Below are 22507 nucleotides of genomic sequence, written 5' to 3'. Positions count from 1 at the left end.
TTAAACAACTTTTCTAATAAAAAAACAAAGGAAGTAAAGTATTTCAAGACTCAGTAAGTAAGTAGAACTGATCTCAAATATAATCTCTAAAGGAGGACATGAAGTAGTAATGATTCTTCCTAGAACTTGATATAGCATATTTTCAAACTCTTGGAGAATAAATGCAGAGATTTCACTCACCATTCTGGGGACTCTCATCAACATATCTTTACAGCGCAGTACACATGTAGATGCTCTTTGAAAATCCTCTTGAGCAATTGCCTGGGAAAGCAAAAAAAAATATGTCAACAATTGTTTAAAGTGAAATAACAAGCTATTTATATATAAATCAATTTTAATATATTTTAACTGGCATCAAAAAGTCTTAATTTGTTTTCTAATTTTCTTAGCAACACTAGCTGGTCCAGCTAAACATAATAGCCAGCTCAAAATACAGAGAATCTTGGGTAACACAGAGTTGACACTGAATGACTGGGAGTCATTTAGTTTTTCTGGAAATGCCCAAACTGATGTACAATCTTATTATATTATGATGTAATGCCATGTCTGATAGATGCTTCCCCAGCTTGAATAGCTCTCATATTTATCTCCACACTAAAAGAATTTTTATGTTAAACAGCAGTCTTTTGCCTTAAAGTCTTAAAACAGGCTCACAATAACCTTATTGTCTGAACTGGTGTGAACATCTGCTATAAAAGGCAGTTTAGTGCAATTCCATCTTAGAGCTAGAAGAGCTACTTTGATTATTTATTACTATAACCCTGAACCTTATGCTCTTGTGGCTTTAGCTTCCTCATCTATAAAATGATACTGTACTAGATTATCTCTAAGATTCCTTTCAGCTATACAATTCTATGACTGACACTCAAGTGAATGAAAACATCTATCATACGTTACTTAGACACTTGTAGAAGAGGCTTGTTTGAGAATTTAGCTGATAAGGCCTATTTAAAAATGGGCATATAGGTATAAATCTTTGTAACCTTGGATTATGTTTTATTCTAAGAGTTTTATATTCTTAGTTCTTACTTTTCGGCATTTGACCATAAATATGGGGTATTTTTCTGGACTCTCAATTCTTTTCAATTGATCTATGTTTGTCTCATGCCAGCAGCACACTGTCTTGATACTATAATTTTGTAGTAAGTTTTGAAATTAAGAAATGTGAGTCTTCCAACTTTGTTCTTTTTCAAGATCCTTTTGCCTATTTTGGGTCTTATGAATGCCGATATGAATTTTAGGATCAGCTTATTAATATCTGCAAAAAACAAGGAAGTTGGAATTTTGATAGGGATTAAACTGAATGTGTAGATCAATTTCAGGTAATATTGCCATCTTAACAACATTAAGTCTTTCAATCCATGAATATAGAATATCTTTCCAATTATTCTGATTTTCTTAATTTCTTTCAACAATATTTTATAGTTTTCAGTGTACCAGTATTTCACTTCTTTTGTTAAATTTATTCCTAAGTATAATTCCTAAAGAAAATTATCTCTATTCTCAAATGGCATGATCCTGTATGTAGAATATCCCTAGAAATACACACACACACACACACACACACACACACACACACACACACACACACAAAAACTATTAGAACTAATAAACAAGTTCAGCCAGGTTACAGAGTGCAACACACAAAAATCTATTGTATTTCTATTCACTAACAATGAGTAAACCAAAAATGAAATTAAGAAATCAATTCCATTAAATTGACAACAAAAAATTACAAATTAGGAAAAAATTCAACAAAAGAACTGCAAGACTTATACACTAAAATTATACAACATTGTTGAAGAAGTTAAAGAAGTTCCAAATAAATGGAAAGATATCCCATGTTCACAGATCAGAAGACTTAATAACCTTTAAGATGGTAATGCTCCCCAAATTGAACTACAGATTCAATGCAATTCCCATCAAAATTCTAGTTGGCTTTTTTGCAGACACTGAGACACTGATCCTAAGACTCATAAAAATTTAAGGGACTCAAAATAGGAAAAATCATTTTGAAAAAGAAAAACAAAGTCACAGGGCTCACACTTTCCTATTTCAAAAATTACTACAAAGCTACAGTAGTCCAGGGTATGGTATTGACATAAGAATACACATATAAATTAATTTAATAAAACTAAGAGTCCAGAAATAAATCTTTACATTTAGTGCCAACTGGTTTTTGATAAGGGTGCAAAGACAATTCAATGAGTAAAAAAGTCTTTTTTAAAAATTGGTGCTAGGACTGGATATCCAATGCAAAACAATGAAGTTGGATACCTACCTCATGCCATATGAAAAACTGACTCAAAGTGGATCAAAGGCACAAATGTAAAAGCTAAAAGCTATTAAATTCTTACACTAAAATATAGGAGTAAATCTTCATGATCTTGGGTTAGGCAATGGTTTCTCAAATATGACAACTAAGCACAAACAACAAATGAAAATAATAGACGTCAATCTTCCTCAAATTGATACATAGGCTGAACACAATTCCAATCAAAATTCCAGTTAAAATTTCTTGTAAATGTAGACAATATTATTCTAAAATTTATATGTAAAGAAAAAAGAATTAGAATAGCTAAAGCAATTCTGAAACAATAATAAAATGGAGAGAATCACTCTACCCAATTTCAAGACTTTATAGCTACAGCAATCAAGACAGTGTGGTACTAAAAGAAGGACAGACCCATAGATCAAAAGGAAAGCATGGGGGGGAGAGGTATAGCTCAGTGGTAGAGTGAGTGCTTAGCATGCAGGAGGTCCTAGGTTCAATCCCCAGTACCTCCATTATAATAAATAAATAAACCTAATTACTCTCCCACAAAAAATTTTTTTTTAATTTAAAAAAAAGGAAAGCACAGAGACTCCAGAAATAGATCTGCTCACATAAGTATAGCCAACTGATATTTGACAAATGTGTGAAAGCAATTCAATGGTAGAGGGATAGTCTTTCCAACTAAAGGTGCTAGAGCAACTGGATATTCATAAACAAAGAAGGAACCTCAACCTAAACCTCACACCTTACACAAAAATTAACTCAAAATCAATCATAGATTTAAATGTAAAAGGTAAATCCATAAAACTTTTAAGAGAAAATCTTTCAGATCTAGGGCTTGCTGAAGAGTTTTGAGACATGACACCAAAAGAATAATCTACAATAGAAAAAAAAATTGGACTTCATTGAAATTACTTTTGCTCTCTGACTCTATTAAAAGAATGAACAGACAAGCTACAGATTAGGAGAAAATACCTGCAAAACATTTTTGACAAAGGACTCAAATCTAGAATATATAATTCTCAAAATTCAACATTAAAAAAAAATCAAACAATCCAAATAGAAAATGGCCAAGAGACATGAATAGACACTTCACTTAACAGAATATACAAATGGCAAATAAGTACATGAAAAAAAGTTCAACATCATAGCCATAGCAAATTAAAACCAATGAGATATCACTACACATCTACTAGAACAGCTAAAATAAATTAGTCACAATACTAAACGCTGGCAAGGATGCAGAGAATGGGATCTCTAATATATTGCTGGTGGGAATTAAAATGACACAGCCACCCTAGAAAACAGTTTTGCAGTTTCTTTAAAATAAACAACTAAACATACACTAACCATTTGACCCAGCAATTGCACTCCTGGGTATTTATCTGATAGAAATAAAATTTTACGTCCACACAAAAACTTATACACAACTATTCATGCCAACTTTACTTGCAACAGCCAAAAATTGGAAACAACCCAAATTCCTTCAATAGTGAATGGCTAAACAAACTGTGGTACACCCATATCACAGAATACTACTTGCAAATAAAGAACAAACTATTGATACACAAAACTCGGATGGATGTCAACGGAATTAGGCTAAGTGGAAAAAGCAATTATCAAAAAGTTACATATTATATGATTCCATTTATATACCACTCCCAAATGACAAAATTATAGAGGTAGAGAATAGGTTATTGGTTGCCTGGGACTGGGGATGGGGGAATGAGTATGACCACAAAGGGAAGCACAAGGGACCTTTGTGGTGATGGAACTTTTCTGGGTGGTGATAGTGGTTACCCAAATCTACCCATGTGATAAAACTGTATAGAATAGTAGACACACACAAGCTCATGTAAAACCTGTAAAATATGAATAAGGTTTATGGATTGTACCAACACCAGCTTCCTGGTTTTATAAAGTACTATGTACTATATTTATGCAAGATGTTACCCAGGAGGAAAATTAGGTGAAATGCATGCTAGAACTCTCTACTATTTTTGCAACTTCCTATGAATCTATAATTATTTCAAATAAAAGTTTTTTTTATCACATTAGTTAATATCACCAGTAATTTGATCAGAAAAGTCTAAGTATCCAGAAGCTGTCAAGCTCATGGTGGAGGTACAATTTTTCCAAGATTCTAATTTTTACTTAAACATTTAAATTTTATCCCTGGCAACAAATATTGTCAGTTGCTTTCCTAGAAGTTACATTCTCACTTCATTCATTTTTATGAAAATGTCTGCTAAATACCCAAGTCCAAATTAACAAAATTTATCTATGAGTCATTCTTTCCAGTAAAAATGATGTTCTGTGAAAACAGAAGTAGCTAATTCAGCTCACAAACCAATCACATCAGGGCCTTTCCTCAAGACAATCATCACACTTCGATATACAGCAGAAGTACTCTATGGGTACTTCCCTTTTCATTACATAGAATATTAAAACACCAGATACTCAAAGGTCAAGATTTAATAAAAAATTAATCAGTTTCATTGTTTCACCAAGTGCATTTTTAAGTAAAACCGACATTCTTTTAACTCCAAGTGTGTAGCAGTGAAGAATACAATGACTACAAATAAACGTTATACCACTGTCTTGATTCCTGTTAAAGGGTCAGCAGTTTTTCCCACCATTCTTTTTGCACCACAAGTATAAATGCCAACACAGTTTTAAAAAAAGCAATAATGTCTTAGAATTATTATGAAAATACTTCTGACCTACAGACCCTCCCACTATACTAACTTCTTCCATTGCCTCATCATCCACCCAGCCATTAAACTCCTACCATTTGTCTTCCACTTTTACCTTGCTACTAAAACTGCTTTCTAGGATCTCTGTCATCTTCCTAAATGCTAGGTCCAATAGCCTTTTCTCCAATCTCATTTTCTGAAGCACTAGCCACTGCTAATCATCCCCTTTTCCCTGAAATTTTCTTTTCTTCTCATATATGACTCACTGTTCTAGTCCTCCTCATCTCTGGCATGTCATCCAACTTTTCTGTTTCCACTACTTTTTGCTACATTCCCCCTCCAAAATGTAAATGTTTGTGAAATTATTATCCCCTTTTTCCTGCCTTCAAAGACTGAGTGGTTCAGTCCTTCTCGTTGAGCACAAATGATTGCTTCCTTTATCTGCCTCCTTTCTTCCCATTCTCATTGCTACTACTATACTCCAGGCTCTAGTCACTTTATGCTTACATTATGCCTCCATTCTTTTCACTTTTTCAATCCACCCTAAGCACTACTGCCAGGTTACTTTTCATTTGGTGCCACCTTAACTATTCCCAAAAACCTTCAACCACTCCATTGCCTTTAGGAAAATATCAAAATATTTTTCAAAGACATATATTTGGGCCTTCTCAACTTGGTCCAACTTATTTCACCAAACTGTGGACAATTAAAGCACATAGGTCTCAGCAATAAACCTACCTAAAGAGGTAAAAGACCTGTACTCAGAAAACAACAAGACACTGATGAAATAAAATGAAGATGAAACAAACAGATGGAAAGATATACCATGTTCTTGGATTGGAAGAATTAATATTGTTAAAATAACCATACTACCCAAAGTAATCTACAGATTCAATGCAATCCCTATCAAAATACCAATGACATTTTTCACAGAACTAGGACAAATAATTTTAAAATTTGTATGGGAACACAAAAGACCCAAAATGGCCAAACAGGCTTGAGAAAGAAGAACAAAGCTCAAGAATCATGCTACCTGACTTCAGTCTGTACTACAAAGCTATAGACATCAAAACAGACACATAGATCAATGCAACAGAATAGAGAGCCCAGGAAAAAACCCACACACTTATGATCAATTAATCTACAACAAAGGGGGCAAGAATATACAACAGAGAAAACACAGTCTCTTCAATAAGTGGTGCTGGGAAAACTTAACAGCTACATGTAAAAGAATGAAATTAGAACATTCTCTAATACCATATACAAAAATAAACTCAAAATGGATTAAAAACCTAAATGTAAGACCAGATACTATAAAACTCCTAGAGGAAAGCATAGGCAGAACACTCTTTTTTTAAACATTTTTAAATTGAGTTATAGTCATTTTACAATGTTGTGTCAAATTCCAGTGTTCAGCACAATTTTTCAGTTATACATGAACATACAAATATGTATTGTCACATTTTTTTTTGCTGTGAGCTATCATAAGATCTTGTATATATTTTCCTGGGCTATACAGTATAATCTTGTTTATCTATTCTACATTTTGAAATCCCAGTCTGTACCCTCCCACCCCCATCCCCTTGGCAACCACAAGTTTGTATTCTATGTCTATGAATCTGTTTCTGTTTTGTATTTAAGTGTTGTTTTGTTTTGTTTTAGATTCCATGTATGAGCAATCTCATATGGTATTTTTCTTTCTCTTTCTGGCTTACTTCACTTAGAATGACATTCTCCAGGGGCATCCATGTTGCTGCAAATGGCATTATGTTGTCGGTTTTTATGGCTGAGTAGTATTCCATTGTATAAATATACCACTTCTTCTTTATCCAGTCACCTTTTGATGGACATTTAGGCTGTTTCCATGTTTTGGCTATTGTAAATAGTCCTGCTATGAACATTGGGGTGCAGGTGTCATCCTGAAGTAGGGTTCCTTCTGGATACAAGCCCAGGAGTGGGATTCCTGGGTCATATGGTAAGTCTATTCCTAGTCTTTTGAGGAATCTCCATACTGTTTTCCATAGTGGCTGCACCAAACTGCATTCCCACCAGCAGTGTAGGAGGGTTCCCCTTTCTCCACAGCCTCTCCAGCATTTGTCATTTGTGGATTTTTGAATGATGGCCATTCTGACTGGTGTGAGGTGATACCTCATTGTAGTTTTGATTTGCGTTTCTCTGATAATTAGTGATATTGAGCATTTTTTCATGTGCCTTTTGATCATTTGTATTTCTTCCTTCGAGAATTGCTTGTTTAGGTCTTCTGCCCATTTTTGGATTGGGTTGTTTGTTTATTTTTTTCTTATTGAGTCGTATGAGCTGCTTATATATTCTGGAGATCAAGCCTTTGTCAGTTTCATTTGCAAAAATTTTCTCCCATTTCGTAGGTTGTTGTTTTGTTTTACTTATGGTTTCCTTTGGGAAGAACACTCTTTGACATAAATCACAGCAATATTTTTTTGAAGCAAAAGGAAACAGAAGCAAAAATAAACAAATGGGACCTGATTAAACTCTTGCACAGCAAAGGAACCCACTGACAAAATGAAAATACAGCATACAGAATGCTAAAAAGTATTTGCAAATGATATGATCAATAAGGGGTTAATAATCCAAAATATATAAAAAGCTCATACAACTTAACATCAAAAATACAAACAACCCGATTTAAAATGGGCAGAAGACCTCAATAGACATTTTTTCCAAGGAGGACATGTAGATGGCCAACAGGCACATAATAAGATGCTCAACACTGCTAATCATCAGGGAAATGCAAATTAAAACCACACTGAGGTATCACACCTGTCAGAATGGCTATCAAAAAAGAACACAAATAACAAATGCTGGCAAGGGTGTGGAGAAAAGGAAACCCTTGCACACTGTTGGTTAGGAATGTAAATTGGTGCAATCATTGTGGAAAACAGTATGGAGGTTTCTCAAAAAACTAAAAATAGAACTACCATATGACCCAGCAATTCTACTCCTGGGTATATATCCAAAAAAAAAAAAAGAAAAGAAACCCACTAATTCAAAAAGATACATGCACTCCAATGTTTGTAACAGAATTATTTACAATAGCTAAAGTATGGGAGCAACCTAAGTGTCCATCAACAGATGAATGGGTAAAGATGTGGTATGTATATATACAATGGAATACTACTCAGACATAAAAAGGAATGAAATTTTGCCATTTGCAACAGCATGGATGGACCTGGAGGGTATTATGCTAAGTGAAACAGAAAGAGAAAGATACTCTATGTTATCATTTATATGTGGAATCTAAAATATAGAACAAACTAATGAATATAACAAAAAGGAAACAAACTCACAGATACACAGAACAAACCAGCAGTCACCAGTTGGGAGAAGGAAGGTGGTAGGGGCAATATAGGGGTAAGGGATTAAGAGGTACAAACTATTATGCATAAAATAAGCTACAAGAATATATTGTACAACACAGGGGATATAGCCAACATTTTAATAACTATAAATGGAGTATAACCTTTAAAAATTTTGAATCACTATATTGTACACCTGAAATATATAATATTGTACATCAACTATACTCCAATTAAAAAATAAAATAAATAAAACACATAGGTCTTTTTCACATGAACTACTATCAAGTCAAATATACCCCTCCACAATGTATTATATAGAGAGTTGATCTCTTAAATTTTGGATTTTTATAGGTTCAAGGAGGCTAAGTGAAAGCCCAAGGTCACAGAGCAAGCTGGTAGAAGAGTTAAGATATAAGACCAAGACCTGCTGGACTTCATATCAGTTTTTCAGTAGTTGCATTAATGTAACCAACAAAGGATATTAACATTAAAAGGCAAGACAAAATTATCACAAGGTGTTCTCTTTTATATAGTTAATCTAATTTGTAGGGTAGGGAGCATTAGGCTAAAAGTCAAAATCTTGGTTCTGGTCATAGATCTTCAACTAACTCACATCCTCTCTCTGAACCTCAATTTCATTATTTAAAAAATAAGAAGGAATTAAACAAAACCTAAAAAAAATGTGAAGACATCCCATATTCATGGATCAGACACTTAACATTTTTAAGATAGCAATACTCCTCAAACTGATCTACAGATTCAATGCTATCCCCATCAAAATCCCAGCTGGTTTTGCTGCATAAATTGACAAACTTTTCCTAAAATTCATATGGAAATGCAAGAGACCCAGAATACTCAAATGATCTTGAAAAACAACAAAGCTGGAAGACTCATATTTCCTGATTTAAAAACTGATTAAATAGCTACCGTACTCAATGATCTTGAAAAACAACAAAGCTGGAAGACTCACATTTCCTGATTTAAAAACTGATTAAATAGCTACCGTGGCATTGGCATAAGGATAAACATATAGATCAATGGAATAGAATCAAGAGTCCAGAAATAGACCCTCACATTTATGATCAATTAATTTTTGACAATGGTTCCAAGCATTCAGTGGGAAAAGAATAGTCTTTTCAACAAATGGTACTGGGACAACTGGATAGCTACATGCAAAAGAATGAAGTTTGACCCCCACTTCATGCCATACCTTGAAATAGATCACAGATCTAAAGGTAAACGCTATAAATCTATAAAATTCTTAGATATGTAGAAATTGGAACCCTCATACACCAGTGGTGGGAGTGTAAAATGGTACATCCATTGTGAAAAACCATCTGATGTTTCACAAAAGGCTAAACATAGTTATCATGTTATTCAGCAATTCTATTCCTAGGTATACATCCAAGAGAAATAAAACCATGTGCATACAAAGATCTGTACATGAATGTTCACAGCAGAATTATTCATAATGGCCCCAAATTGGAAACAATCCAAACATTCATCAACAGATGAATGGATAAACAAAACATGGTATATCCATACAGTGAAACATTATTTGGTAATAAAAATATTGATATATGCTACAACATGGATAAACCTTGAAAACATGCTAAGTGAAAGAAGCAAATCACAAAAGACCAATTGTTGTATGATTTCATTTATGTAAAATGGCCTGAATAGGTAAATCTATAAAGACAGAAAGTAGATTAGGGTTGCTAGGGCTGGGATCAGGAGGAATAGGGAGTGACTGCTCATGGATGGGAGGGGTTCTTTTTGGGTAATGAAAATGTTTTAAACTTAAGATTGTGGTGAAGGTTGTACAAGTCTGTGAATATACCAAAACCACTGAATTGTACATGTTAAGTGTGTGAATTTTATAGTATATAAATTGTATCTCAATGAAGATATTAAAAAATAAAAATAGATTTTTCACGTCTCTTTCATTTTTAGAATTATATAATTATATACAGTAAAGTCATCACAGCTTACATTTTGTCAACTGAAAATGCACATCTAACTGCATGGTGACAAAAGGAGGAAACCCACAAGTCAAACAGAGGTAAAGTACAACTTTGAACAGTCACATCAGCAGACTTTTTAAAAACATCAGGAAACCACTGAGAATAATTGCAAATGTGAAAGCTCTTTTCGGGCAAATATTTTAGGTAAACTGTTTGAATGTAAGAGAGTCACAAACAGAGACAGGTGTTTCAAGTAGGGACAATGCCATAAATAAATGATAGATATTACATGCAATGGCTGAAAATGATGACTAATTATGATTAGTTATCAATCTTTTCAATCTCATTCACCCCAACAGATACCAATCACCATTAGTAATGTTACTTTCAGATATAAAAGATTAAAAAGGTTAAATATAATATCCTATAAAAGGCTAATGACACTTTATTCTAATAGGTCACATCTCATCACTTTTGCATTTACATATAAGAAATGCCCCATTGTGTGATACCTACTGACTCTGCCTGGTAAGAAAGCACTTTAAAAAGGTCCCTTTCCACAGCAATCTTCGGCATAGTTGCATGGGCCTCAGTGGAGCTTCTCTGCATTAATTTGACATATAATTGCTCCAGACCCTAGAAAATAAACCACAATACAATGGAATGATGAGAATAACCACAACTATTAATTGCCACAAGTAAAAATCAGTAGTCACTTAAAAAGGTATTAGTGAATTTGAGTAAATATTTGCAATGTTTATGACAGACAAATGATTAAAGTTTTTAATAATAAAAAATTATTGTACAACTCAAGAAAAATAAGTAAATCACAAAATGAGGCAAAAATAAGAGAAATGAAAGCAACAAATAAACATGAAAAAGTGTAACCTAATTAGAGATCAAAGAAATGCAAAATAAAATGACTGTGTTTCACCCGCTAAAAAAAAATCAATGGTAACTTACAGCCATGGCAGCTTGAAAAAATTCATCAGCGACAATAGCATTTCCAACATCTACCCACCCTTTTCCAGTTCTCATATTCATCTGGAAGAAAGAAATTAGAGAATAATTTTTAAAAATTCATCCCTCCTCCAAACTGGTTGAGGATGGTACTGGGGAAAATATATAATCCTCTGTCCATATTCAGTAGCATAATCCACAGAAAACAAAAACATAATAGTCAGCATTTATTAGAGTTCTGTGTTCTACATGGAACTCCAAAATTAAGAGAAATGTTCTTAAGAAAAGCAATGGTAAAAAATTAATAGCCTTGAAAACACATCTTATAAGGAAATATTAAAAGAAAACCTTGGGATAATTTAGATAGGAAGAGTAAGTTCTAAAAAATTAATGCTTCACATATTTGAAGAAAGTTATATGATAAGCATTAGACTGTAAGCCAACACACCTGGGCTCTATTTAATTATATTTCTAATAAATTTTTATTAATCTAGCAAATGCTTATCATGTATCCTTTACTTACCAGGAACCATGAAGAAGCTCACAATATAATAACTGACAGACATCTAAATAAATAGTTGATATGTAATATGCACAAATGCTGTGGAAGCAAACAAGGACTGAATCAAGATGGAGGACTAAGCACACACTACAGCCACTCCTTCTATTATAAATTCCTAGAAATTATGTATATATATATATAATATATTATAATATACTATAAATTTTATACTATAAGTTTATATATAGTATATAAATATACTATGAATTTTTTATACTATAAATTCCTAGAAATGATATATGCAATATCATATAAATAAATATTATGATACATATCATATTATATATACATTATTTCTTGGGATTTTATATATATTTTCTAGAAATAAAAGAAAATATATACATATTTTCACATTAACAATAGTCCTAGAAAATAAGGTACATTTTTCAGTTGATCTAAAATTATAAGGAACCTCTGAAAAATAGACATCAAATAGAATGAGGCAAAAACCCACAACCTAAAAAGCACAAAAATGCAAAATGTGGAAACATTCTGGATGTGAACAGTAGGAGTAACAGGCAATAGGCTTCCCCCTCAAGAGGTAACTTTTCCCCTCCTCCCCAGGAAGGAACAAAGAATATAGTCACTTAGACTAGAGGAAAGTAGAGTTCCAGATAGCTGACAGCAAAGGTCAATGCAAAACCTCTGGTCCTACCTCTCCATCTGTCACTGGATTCAGATTATAGTAAATAGTGCGACACAGTATTCACATAAGACTATCAAGGAATCTGAAATCAAATATGAGCAAGAATCACCAAACGTTTGAGGGAAACCAATACTATGTAGGGACATCACACTTAAACAGAATACCTGAGGAAACAGAATTAAGACAGCTAGTAGATGGAAAAATAAAGAGAAATACCACTTTTATCCACAGAATTATGGTCACAATCAATAAAATGCTCCTCTTAGTTTTCATTTTTTGAAATCAATAAAGCCAAAAATGCAAATATTAGAGGTGACAGAAGTTGGAAGGTCAAAGGTGATGAAAGGGAGAGAGAATGGTAAAGATACTAATACACTCACAGAGTTGAAAGTAAAGATACACTCTCCAAAACTGATGGAGAAAGAAATAAAAATTTAAATTTATTATTTAAAGTTTTAAAAGATAACCATCAGATAAACTGAAAACAGTATAACAAAAACTGAAAGGAGTAGTGGGAGGTAACAAATGATAGATAGCATGAGATAAATCTTCACCTATCATAGCAAAAAGAAATCGATCATATATAAAGCTGATACATCAAGATATAATTATAGGCTGAATTGTGTTGCCTCTATCCCCCAAATTCATATGTTGAAGCCCTAATTACCAGTACATCAGAATGTGACTATATTTGGAGATAGGGCCTTTAACAAGATGATGAAGTTAAAATTAAATCATTAGGGTGGGCTCTAATCCAATCTGACTAGTGTCCTTATAAGAGGAAATCTGGATACATAAAAGGACACCAGGGATGTGCACACATAGAGGAAATGCCATATTAGAACATAGCAAGAAGGCAGCCATCTGCAAGCCAAGGAGAGAGGCCTCAGAAGTAAATAAACCTGCCAACACCTTGATCTTGGATCTTGATCTTGGACAGAATTGTGAGAATAAATTTCTACTGTTTAGACCACCCAAACTAAGGTATTTTGTTATGGAAACCCTAGCAAACTAATATAGTGATATAAGCACATGATTAAGATACATGGAAATAAACCTGAGAAATAAAAACAAAAATGGTTACAAGTAATAGCCTTAAAAAAGGAAAAGACATACACACAAGGCAGTTCATTGCAGCACCCAAATGTCCATCAAAGAGGGCTGGTTGAGTACAATAAGGTACATGTACCAACTGAATACTGTGTAGCTATAAAAAATGAGGAATATCTCTATATACTGCTATGGAGTGATCTCTAGGATATAATGTTAAATGGGGTAAAAAAAAACCAAGGTGAAGTATCTATATGGAATGCTACCAATTATCTAAGAACCCTGGGAGTGGGGAAGATACAAATACATACGTGATTGCTTATGTTTAAAAACCAAAAGGAGAGAAAGACACTCTATGTTATCATTTATATATGGAATCTAAAAAATAAAACAAACAAAAGTATATAATAAAACAGAGACAGACTCACAGATATAGAGAACAAACTAGTGGTTACCAGTGGGGAGAGAGAAGGAAGGAAGGACAAGATAGGAGAAGGGGATTAACAGATACAAACTACTATGTATAAAATAAATAAGCAACAAGGATATGATGTACAGCACAGGGAAACATAGCCATTATTTTATAATAACTTTAAATGGAGTATAATCTACAAAAGCATTGAATCACTATGTTGTACACATGAAACTAACATAATATTATAAATTAACTATACTTCAATAAAATAAATGCATACATACATGCATACCAAAAGGAAAAACAATGAAATAAGCAAAATAGTTATCTACAAGGGAAGGGAGGAAACAGGGTGAAGATGACAGAGATAGAAGCTAGACTTATCTGTTGGTTAACTAATCTTTGACAAAGGAAGCAAGAATATACAATGGAATAAAGACAGTCTCTTCAGCAAATGGTGTTGGGAAAACTGGACAGCAGCATGTAAAACAATGAAGCTAGAACACTCCCTTACACCATACACAAAAATCGACTCAAAATGGATTAAAGACTTAAACATAAGACAAGATACAATAAACCTCCTAGAAGAAAACATAGGCAAAACATTATCTGACATACATTTCAAAAATTTTCGCCTAGAAGAAATAAAAGCAAGAATAAACAAATGGGACCTAATGAAACTTACAAGCTTCTGCACAGCAAAGGAAACCAGAAGTAAAACAAGAAGACAACCTACGGAATGGGAGAAAATTTTTGCAAATGAAACCGACAAAGGCTTGATCTCCAGAATATATAAGCAGCTCATACCACTCAATAAGAAAAAAATAAACAACCCAATCCAAAAATGGGCAGAAGACCTAAACAAGCAGTTCTCCAAGGAAGACATACAAATGATCAAAAGGCACATGAAAAAATGCTCAATATCACTAATTATCAGAGAAATGCAAATCAAAACTACAATGAGGTATCACCTCACACCAGTCAGAATGGCCATCATTCAAAAATCCACAAATGACAAATGCTGGAGAGGCTGTGGAGAAAGGGGAACCCTCCTACACTGCTGGTGGGAATGCAGTTTGGTGCAGCCACTATGGAAAACAGTATGGAGATTCCTCAAAAGACTAGGAATAGACTTACCATATGACCCAGGAATCCCACTCCTGGGCTTGTATCCAGAAGGAACCCTACTTCAGGATGACACCTGCACCCCAATGTTCATAGCAGGACTATTTACAATAGCCAAAACATGGAAACAGCCTAAATGTCCACCAAAAGGTGACTGGATAAAGAAGTGGTATATTTATACAATGGAATACTACTCAGCCATAAAAACCAACAACATAATGCCATTTGCAGCAACATGGATGCTCCTGGAGAATGTCATTCTAAGTGAAGTAAGCCAGAAAGAGAAAGAAAAATACCACATGAGATCGCTCATATGTGGAATCTAAAAAAAACAAAAACAAACAAACAAACAAACAAAAACAAAGCATAAATACAGGACAGAAATAGACTCACAGACAGAGAATACAGACTTGTGGTTACCAGGGGGTTGGAGGGTGGGAAGGGATAGACTGGGATTTCAAAATTGTAGAATAGATAAACAGGATTATACTGTATAGCACAGGGAAATATACATAATGTTATGATAACTCACAGAGAAAAAAATGTGACAATGAGTGTGTATATGTCCATGAATGACTGAAAAATTGTGCTGAACACTGGAATTTAACACAACATTGTAAAATGATTATAAATCAATAAAAAATGTTAAAAAAAAGAAGCTAGACTTATCTGAATATACTTCCTTTAGTAGATTTTACTTCAGAACCATGTCAATATCTTACACAATTATAAAACAAAATTCAATCGAAATGGGGAGAAGCAATCACTAAAACATAAAAAAGCAAATAGTAATTAATAAACCTAACTATGTATCAAGTCAAATATTTACTCTCTATGAAAGGAATTATTTCAAGTAATTTTAAAACAATATTTTAATAATATTAAAACAATATTTTGACTGTACATCTCTAGTAGGATACAGCCTAAGAAAAAAGGTACAAAAAATTCCTAAACTATTTTTAGAAATAATTCTTAGTAATAATATTGATATTGCTATATTCTGAAACTGTTATAAATATATATTTTCTAGGATAAAACAAGTTGTTCATTACATTAATGTTAGGCACCAAGATTTTTAGCACCAGAGGAGCATATAGCTCAGTGGTAGAGTGCATGCTTAGCATGCACGAGATCCTGGGTTCAATCCCCAGCACCTCCATTAAAAATACATATGTATATATATAACCAGATAAACCAAATTACTCCCCCCAAAAAAAGATTTTTAGCACCAAAGACACAAATATAAAATCAAGAAGCTAAGTAAAACCCTATAATCCTAAATATCAATATGAATATTGATATTTTCTCTTTAAAATATGAATTTCATAGCTCTGTCCACTAAAAAGGTCTAGAAATAATGACCATTGCAATAGCGATGAGCACTTGTAACTTTCAGACTGCAGTATCTAAATAACATTCTCCACAGGGCTCATTGGAAGAATGGCTGAATTCAGGTCTAGGGCAGGAACTATGTAAGATAAGCCTGGATATCTTATATCAGAAATCAAATAAAACTATTAAAGACTGCTTGGGTCATACCAAAAGGATTCAGAATCACTGAAAGAGGTTCTTACTGGCCAAAAATAGGATACTGTGCTTCAATAAAAATAGTAACTACAATGGATTGAAAGTCATTAAATATGTTACAATCCATGAGTTCACAATGATACTTTCCTTTTTAAAAAACCTATTTGGTCGTCATTAAAGGATGTTAGAGGGCCAACTCATTATTCTGAAAACTGTTAAAGGAAGAGTCAAGACTTGCTTATACAAAATATACTTCAGGGTAACCAAATAGTTGATGAGGGAAAGTTTCTCTCTATTCCAATAAACAAGGAATAAAGAATTAAAATATGCAAACCCTTACAGAAATAATGGATCTGGGGACAATAGTCATCAAAGGGCACTAACACAGCAGAAAAGAGATAAGCAGACATTAGTGCCTCCTGATGGAAGTACACCAGACTGCTTACGAATTATTTTTCACAGAATTGAACCTGAATTAGATCAAGCTCCCAAATCTAACTACCAGTTTACAGGAAAAACTAAGGACAGAGTACTATATTAAATGACACCATGAGGATGCAGTTAGAATCCAGAATTTAGGAAACTATAGAACATATTAACAAAATACAAGGTGTGGACTTTGTTTAATCCTGATTCTAAGAAATGAACTAGAGAGAGAAAACAGTGAGGAGGGTAAGCAGGAGGGGTTGGGGGGAGGAAAGACTGGATATTTGATGATTTTAGAAAATCTTTATTAAATTTTATCAGATGTGATAATCGGTATTGGGTTTGATTGAATAAAAAAGATCTTTTAGAGACACATTTATTAGATACATTATTTATGGGCAAAATAATATATTTTGGATTTGTTTCAAAATAATCCATGGGGCCGGGCATTTGCTGTTGGAGGAAATCTAGAAGAAACAAGAGCGGTCATAAGTTGATGATTACTCTAGCTGAGTAACAGGTAAATAGGGGCATCATGCTATTTTTTCTATTTTGTGTGTACATTTGAGCTTTCAATAAATATTGTTTTAAAACGCTGGGAAAAATATTTTCCACTAAAAAAAAATAACTTGCCTCTATGGAGTAAGATGGGGGTAGGAAAGGATGGAACAGGAAACTGTTACTTTTTATTACTTTCATTACTTTTCATAAATCCTGAATTTTAAGTTCAGTATTTAGTCCACTGAATCACTGTAATAACAACTATAGTACTTCTGAGAACTTAATTGTAATAGATATAATTATTATAAAGGTAACATGGACAGCACTAAAGGATATAACCCCCTTACATGTTTACACTAATTTTAACCATCTTCAGAGTAGTAATGACTATCTCATTGCATCTGCACTTTCTCTAGATTTAATTAGGACTTACAAAAATCTGTCTTCGAATAGCTTCTTCTGAAGCAGCTGAGCCTTCACACATATGCACCAACTTGCAAGCAACGTGCCGTACTGCAAAACAGTAATTAGACACCCATAAACACAAAACATTCATTCTCCTTTCATATACACCAATAAAGAGAAAAGAGGAGTGAAGTAAAACCAGTTTGTTGTTAAAAATAAAAATTGTAAAGCCTTTTTTAAAAAATCAATTATCAAAAATAAATGACCTGAAAATTATCAAATGAATCATTTGCTTAATGCTCCAGTCAGACAGATATCTGATTTTCAAATTTTCATTTCTGCAGGTCTTAAATCATAAAGACTCACTGAAGATATATAATTCCACATGATATTCTTGTATGTATCATGCTGGCAGCAAAATAATTCTAAGTAGAATTGTAATCAAAAGCTATTCAACATCTGACAAAATTTCTGATCAGAATAGTTTTAGATTATTCTCCGAAAATGTGAAACTTTCTAAATATATTTTTTCTTTTTTTTTTAACTATTTTTGAGGGGCAGTAATTAGGTTTGTTTGGTTTTTTTAAACATTTTTATTGATTTATAATCATTTTACAGTGTTTTGTCAAATTCCAGTGTAGAGCACAATTTTTCAGTTATACATGAACATACATATATTCATTGTCACATTTTTTTCTCTGTGAGCTACCATAAGATCTTGTGAATATTTCCCTGTGCTTTACAGTATAATCTTGTTTATCTATTCTACAATTTTAAAATCCCGTCTATCCCTTCCCACCCTCCACCCCCTTGGCAACCACAAGTTTGTATTTTATGTCTGTGAGTCTATTTCTGTTTTGTATTTATGCTTTTTTTGTTGTTGTTGTTTTTTAGATTCCACATATGAGCAATCTCATATAGCATTTTTCTTTCTCTTTCTGGCTTACTTCACTTAGAATGACATTCTCCAGGAGCATCCATGTTGCTGCAAATGGTGTTATGTTGTCAATTTTTATGGCTGAATAGTATTCCATTGTATAAATATACCACCTCTTCTTTATCCAGTCACCTGTTGATGGACATTTAGGCTGTTTCCATGTTTTGGCTATTGTAAATAGTCCTGCTATGAACATTGGGGTGCAGGTGTCATCCTGAAGTAGGGCTCCTTCTGGATATATGCCCAGGAGCAGGATTCCTGGGTCATATGGTAAGTCTATTCCTAGTCTTTTGAGGAATCTCCATACTGTTTTCCATAGTGGCTGCACCAAACTGCATTCCCACCAGCAGTGTAGGAGGGTTCCCCTTTCTCCACAGCCTCTCCAGCATTTGTCATTTGTGGATTTTTGAATGACGGCCATTCTGACTGGTGTGAGGTGATACCTCATTGTAGTTTTGATTTGCATTTCTCTGACAATTAGTGATATTGTTTGTTTATTTATTTTCAAAAGATTTAGGGATTGAACCCAGGACCTTGTGCATGCTATGCATGCACTCTACCACTTAAGCTATCCCTTCCCTCCTTAATTATATTATTTTCTGTAGATGAGGTAAAAGGTCTTGAAGTATAACTTAGAAAATACAGATATCTTAATTATACAATTCATTTACCCTGAAAATAAGAAAGTTTAAATAACTGAAACCTCTAATTATGTGGTTTCTTCTATAAAACATATGTTTATCAAACATATCTGATTTTTTAAGATGATTTCACATATAACTGAACTAGTTGCCTTAATGTTATCTTAGCAGCCATTCTACCTATGCTAATACCATTTTTATTAATAGTCCAGTGAAAAAGAGATGTGCCCAGCTTAAATTACAGAGAAATGGAAGTAGTCATATTTTCATTACCCATCATGAAATGTAAAATTTATTCATCTCTCAACAAAGTTAATTTGTTTCTGGAAAAAAACTGTCAGTAAAATAATTTCTGAACATATATTTACATTGTCTTGCATTTCTAGTTTTGAAACTGTTTCCTTTTTTCCCAAAGATTACTAATTCTTCAGTATTCTCAGGGACCCTGATTTCTCAGTTATTTCCCTTCTCCAAAGATATCTTCAGTACCTCCTTCTCAATTTACTCCTTCCCCTCTACCTTCAAATATATCCATCTTCCTTTCTTGAAAAAATCAATTAACCCCACTATGCTTCTAGCGTCCATCTCGTTTCTCTTCTTCCTTTCATTGCCAAATTTCTTGAACTGAATGATGTACTATCCCTATTTTCTTGCTACTACCCTCATCTCCTTATGGCCTTGAAATCTGTCTTGCATCCTTACCATTTACTAAAGCTGCACTCCCAAAGATTACCTTTCCCGACTTCACAGCAACATTTCACAATGATCATAACTTTTCTGAAAAACACTACTTCCTAGGCCTCACACTACCCTGGTTCAGCATTGAGCAGTGTCCCTCTGTGGGAAATGTCTTAGTCTAAGAACTTTGCTCTATTCCCGCATTCTTGATCCTATTTATAGTTACCACCAATAAGCCCTTCAACCAAAGGCAGCTGAAGTCAAGACAGAATGCTACTTCAGTATAAAGATGTTTTCTTTGTTGCTATTGCTCTGCCCTTGTCTTCTCATCAGCTTGTCCTTGGCCCCTCCATACTATAAACATCTTGGTTAGGTGCTTGCTAACTGACTCTTTGCATCTGCCTTACTCTGCTCCATCAGTGCCCACAGCTTGATATTTGAATTGACTTTAGACAACACATAGATATGCATCCTCTGGCATTTGTGAATTCTTTATTTTTATTGTTTATTTAGCTTTAACTCATTCCTTCCTAAATCCTTAAGCATAACGTATGCCTGGTATTTTTGTTCTGGAGTCTTACCTTGTCCCTTTCACCTACTGCCTGCCATAACATGGTATGACAGCCCTATAAAGGAGTTGTACTCAATAAGTGGGTAATGAGTCTCCTCTAAAATATTTTAACTGCTCCTTTCGGTCTCCCATCCTTGCTCTTTTTCTTCCCAGTCTTTAATTAGAAGAGTCAAGGTAAAAATCTCACTACTTTGTTCCGTCAACACCATTGGTTCTTAAAATCTGGTGCACATGAGAATTCCTGAGGAATTTTTTCAAATTATAGACATACCCAGGTTTCATCCTAAACTCAGAAAATCAAAATCTCCAATCATGAAGCCTGGGGATCTGTATTTTTTAAGGCTCCACAGGTGATTCTCATTTATACCAATATTTAAGAACCACTGCTCTTTAATTTCTCCCTCAGAGAACTTAACAACTCTTGTGGCTTCAACAATCACCTCCAAGTGAATAACTATCAAATCTAAAGGCAGCCTGACCTTTCTCAGAAGCCCCAGTCTCACATCTCCAACCTTACTGTCACCTCAAATACAGTAGGTCTAACACTAAAATTTATAAGTCATTCTTCTATTTCTGGCTTTCCTATTTCTCTTCATTGTTCCATAATTCTTCCCTAAAATAAAAAATTGTAGCAAATAAATCTTAAAGACTTTTTTTCATCACATAACATAATCTAGAAACACTGAATTTGTTTTTGAGACAAAACATCTTCCAATCAGCAGATTTGGGGGATAAAACTCTTTTATATCAGAGGTTCCTGCATTACATCCTGTTTTCCACTGTATCTTAAAAGTACTAGGCACATAATAAGCACCCAAATATCTGATTAAGAACAGCTACATCCAGAGTCAGTACATTAGGAAAGATCCTAGGGCTGCAGCTCCCACTTCATCTACCAAATTCCCACTATCTGACAAGCAGTGAGAAACACCCAGAGCAATGTTCCCTGATATGCAGAATGGGAGGAGTTTAAAAGTAACGCATTTTAACATTGTACAGTTCATCTATCTTCTGAGTTTCTCCCACAGATGAATTTCTAACTCTTCCCACCTCACTACTATAGGATCTAAGGCTCCTAGGAGCAATGATATCAACATTTATCTGAGAGTTAAAGAGACAGAACTGTTCTCTAAACAGCCTAACAGAGGAGCGTGCTAATAAGCAAGTATATTATTGACTATATTAACCATTAATTACCTTATACCTACAGTATACAGTTGTATACAGTTCGGTTTATATTCATAAAAATGAACATTTAGTAATAAATTCTATTTGTCGCATACAAAGTACATTTGTCTTTACAAAACCAAGCACTCCAGAGATTCACCTTTTGGTTTGTTGCCTGAATGTATCCTTTATAATGGGGCAATATACTTTCCATGAACACATTAACTGTCACTATCCTTGTTGGAAATCAGTAACTATCAGCTTGCTAGACCCTGTCCATTTAGCTAAAGCACTAGAACTCTGCCAGCCAGTGGATCACATTTAATGCATCCAAGCAGGTAAGTTTAGTTTTGGGTCTTTCTTGTGCTATTGTTATTCTTGTTGTTTGCTCTCACAAAAAAAACAAAACAAAACAAAACAAAACAAAAAAACTTCTATCATGTTCTCAATAATTCAGTTCAATGGTCATCAACCCACTTTATGAGGAAACTATTCTTTATAGATTTTTAAATTTAAATTCCTCACATGGCAATATTTTTCAGTATTTTATTAATGGAGAGGGGAAGCTACTATTTGATGGTCCTTCAGAATCCTGAAGATTCTAATCGTCTCTTCTCCAGGGAAAT

General features: G+C 33.7%; 1 protein-coding gene across 1 annotated transcript in view; it reads right to left on the bottom strand.

Annotated features, from left to right (window-relative positions):
- The window catches only part of TEX11 (testis expressed 11), a 299458-nt gene that overhangs the window by 248759 nt on the left and 28192 nt on the right, over window positions 1–22507 (bottom strand). The window contains exons 6-9 of the mRNA XM_045509206.2: window positions 17916–17995; window positions 11234–11314; window positions 10787–10906; window positions 181–261 (exon numbers count right to left, since the gene is read on the bottom strand). Coding sequence (XP_045365162.2) covers window positions 181–261; window positions 10787–10906; window positions 11234–11314; window positions 17916–17995 — 362 coding nt within the window. The remainder of the gene's footprint in view (window positions 1–180; window positions 262–10786; window positions 10907–11233; window positions 11315–17915; window positions 17996–22507) is intronic.

This window comes from Camelus bactrianus, chromosome X (genome assembly GCF_048773025.1).
Source record: "Camelus bactrianus isolate YW-2024 breed Bactrian camel chromosome X, ASM4877302v1, whole genome shotgun sequence".
Taxonomy (NCBI): domain Eukaryota; kingdom Metazoa; phylum Chordata; class Mammalia; order Artiodactyla; family Camelidae; genus Camelus; species Camelus bactrianus.
Note: the sequence above shows the minus strand (reverse complement) of the source record. Positions and strands in the feature narration are given on the sequence as shown.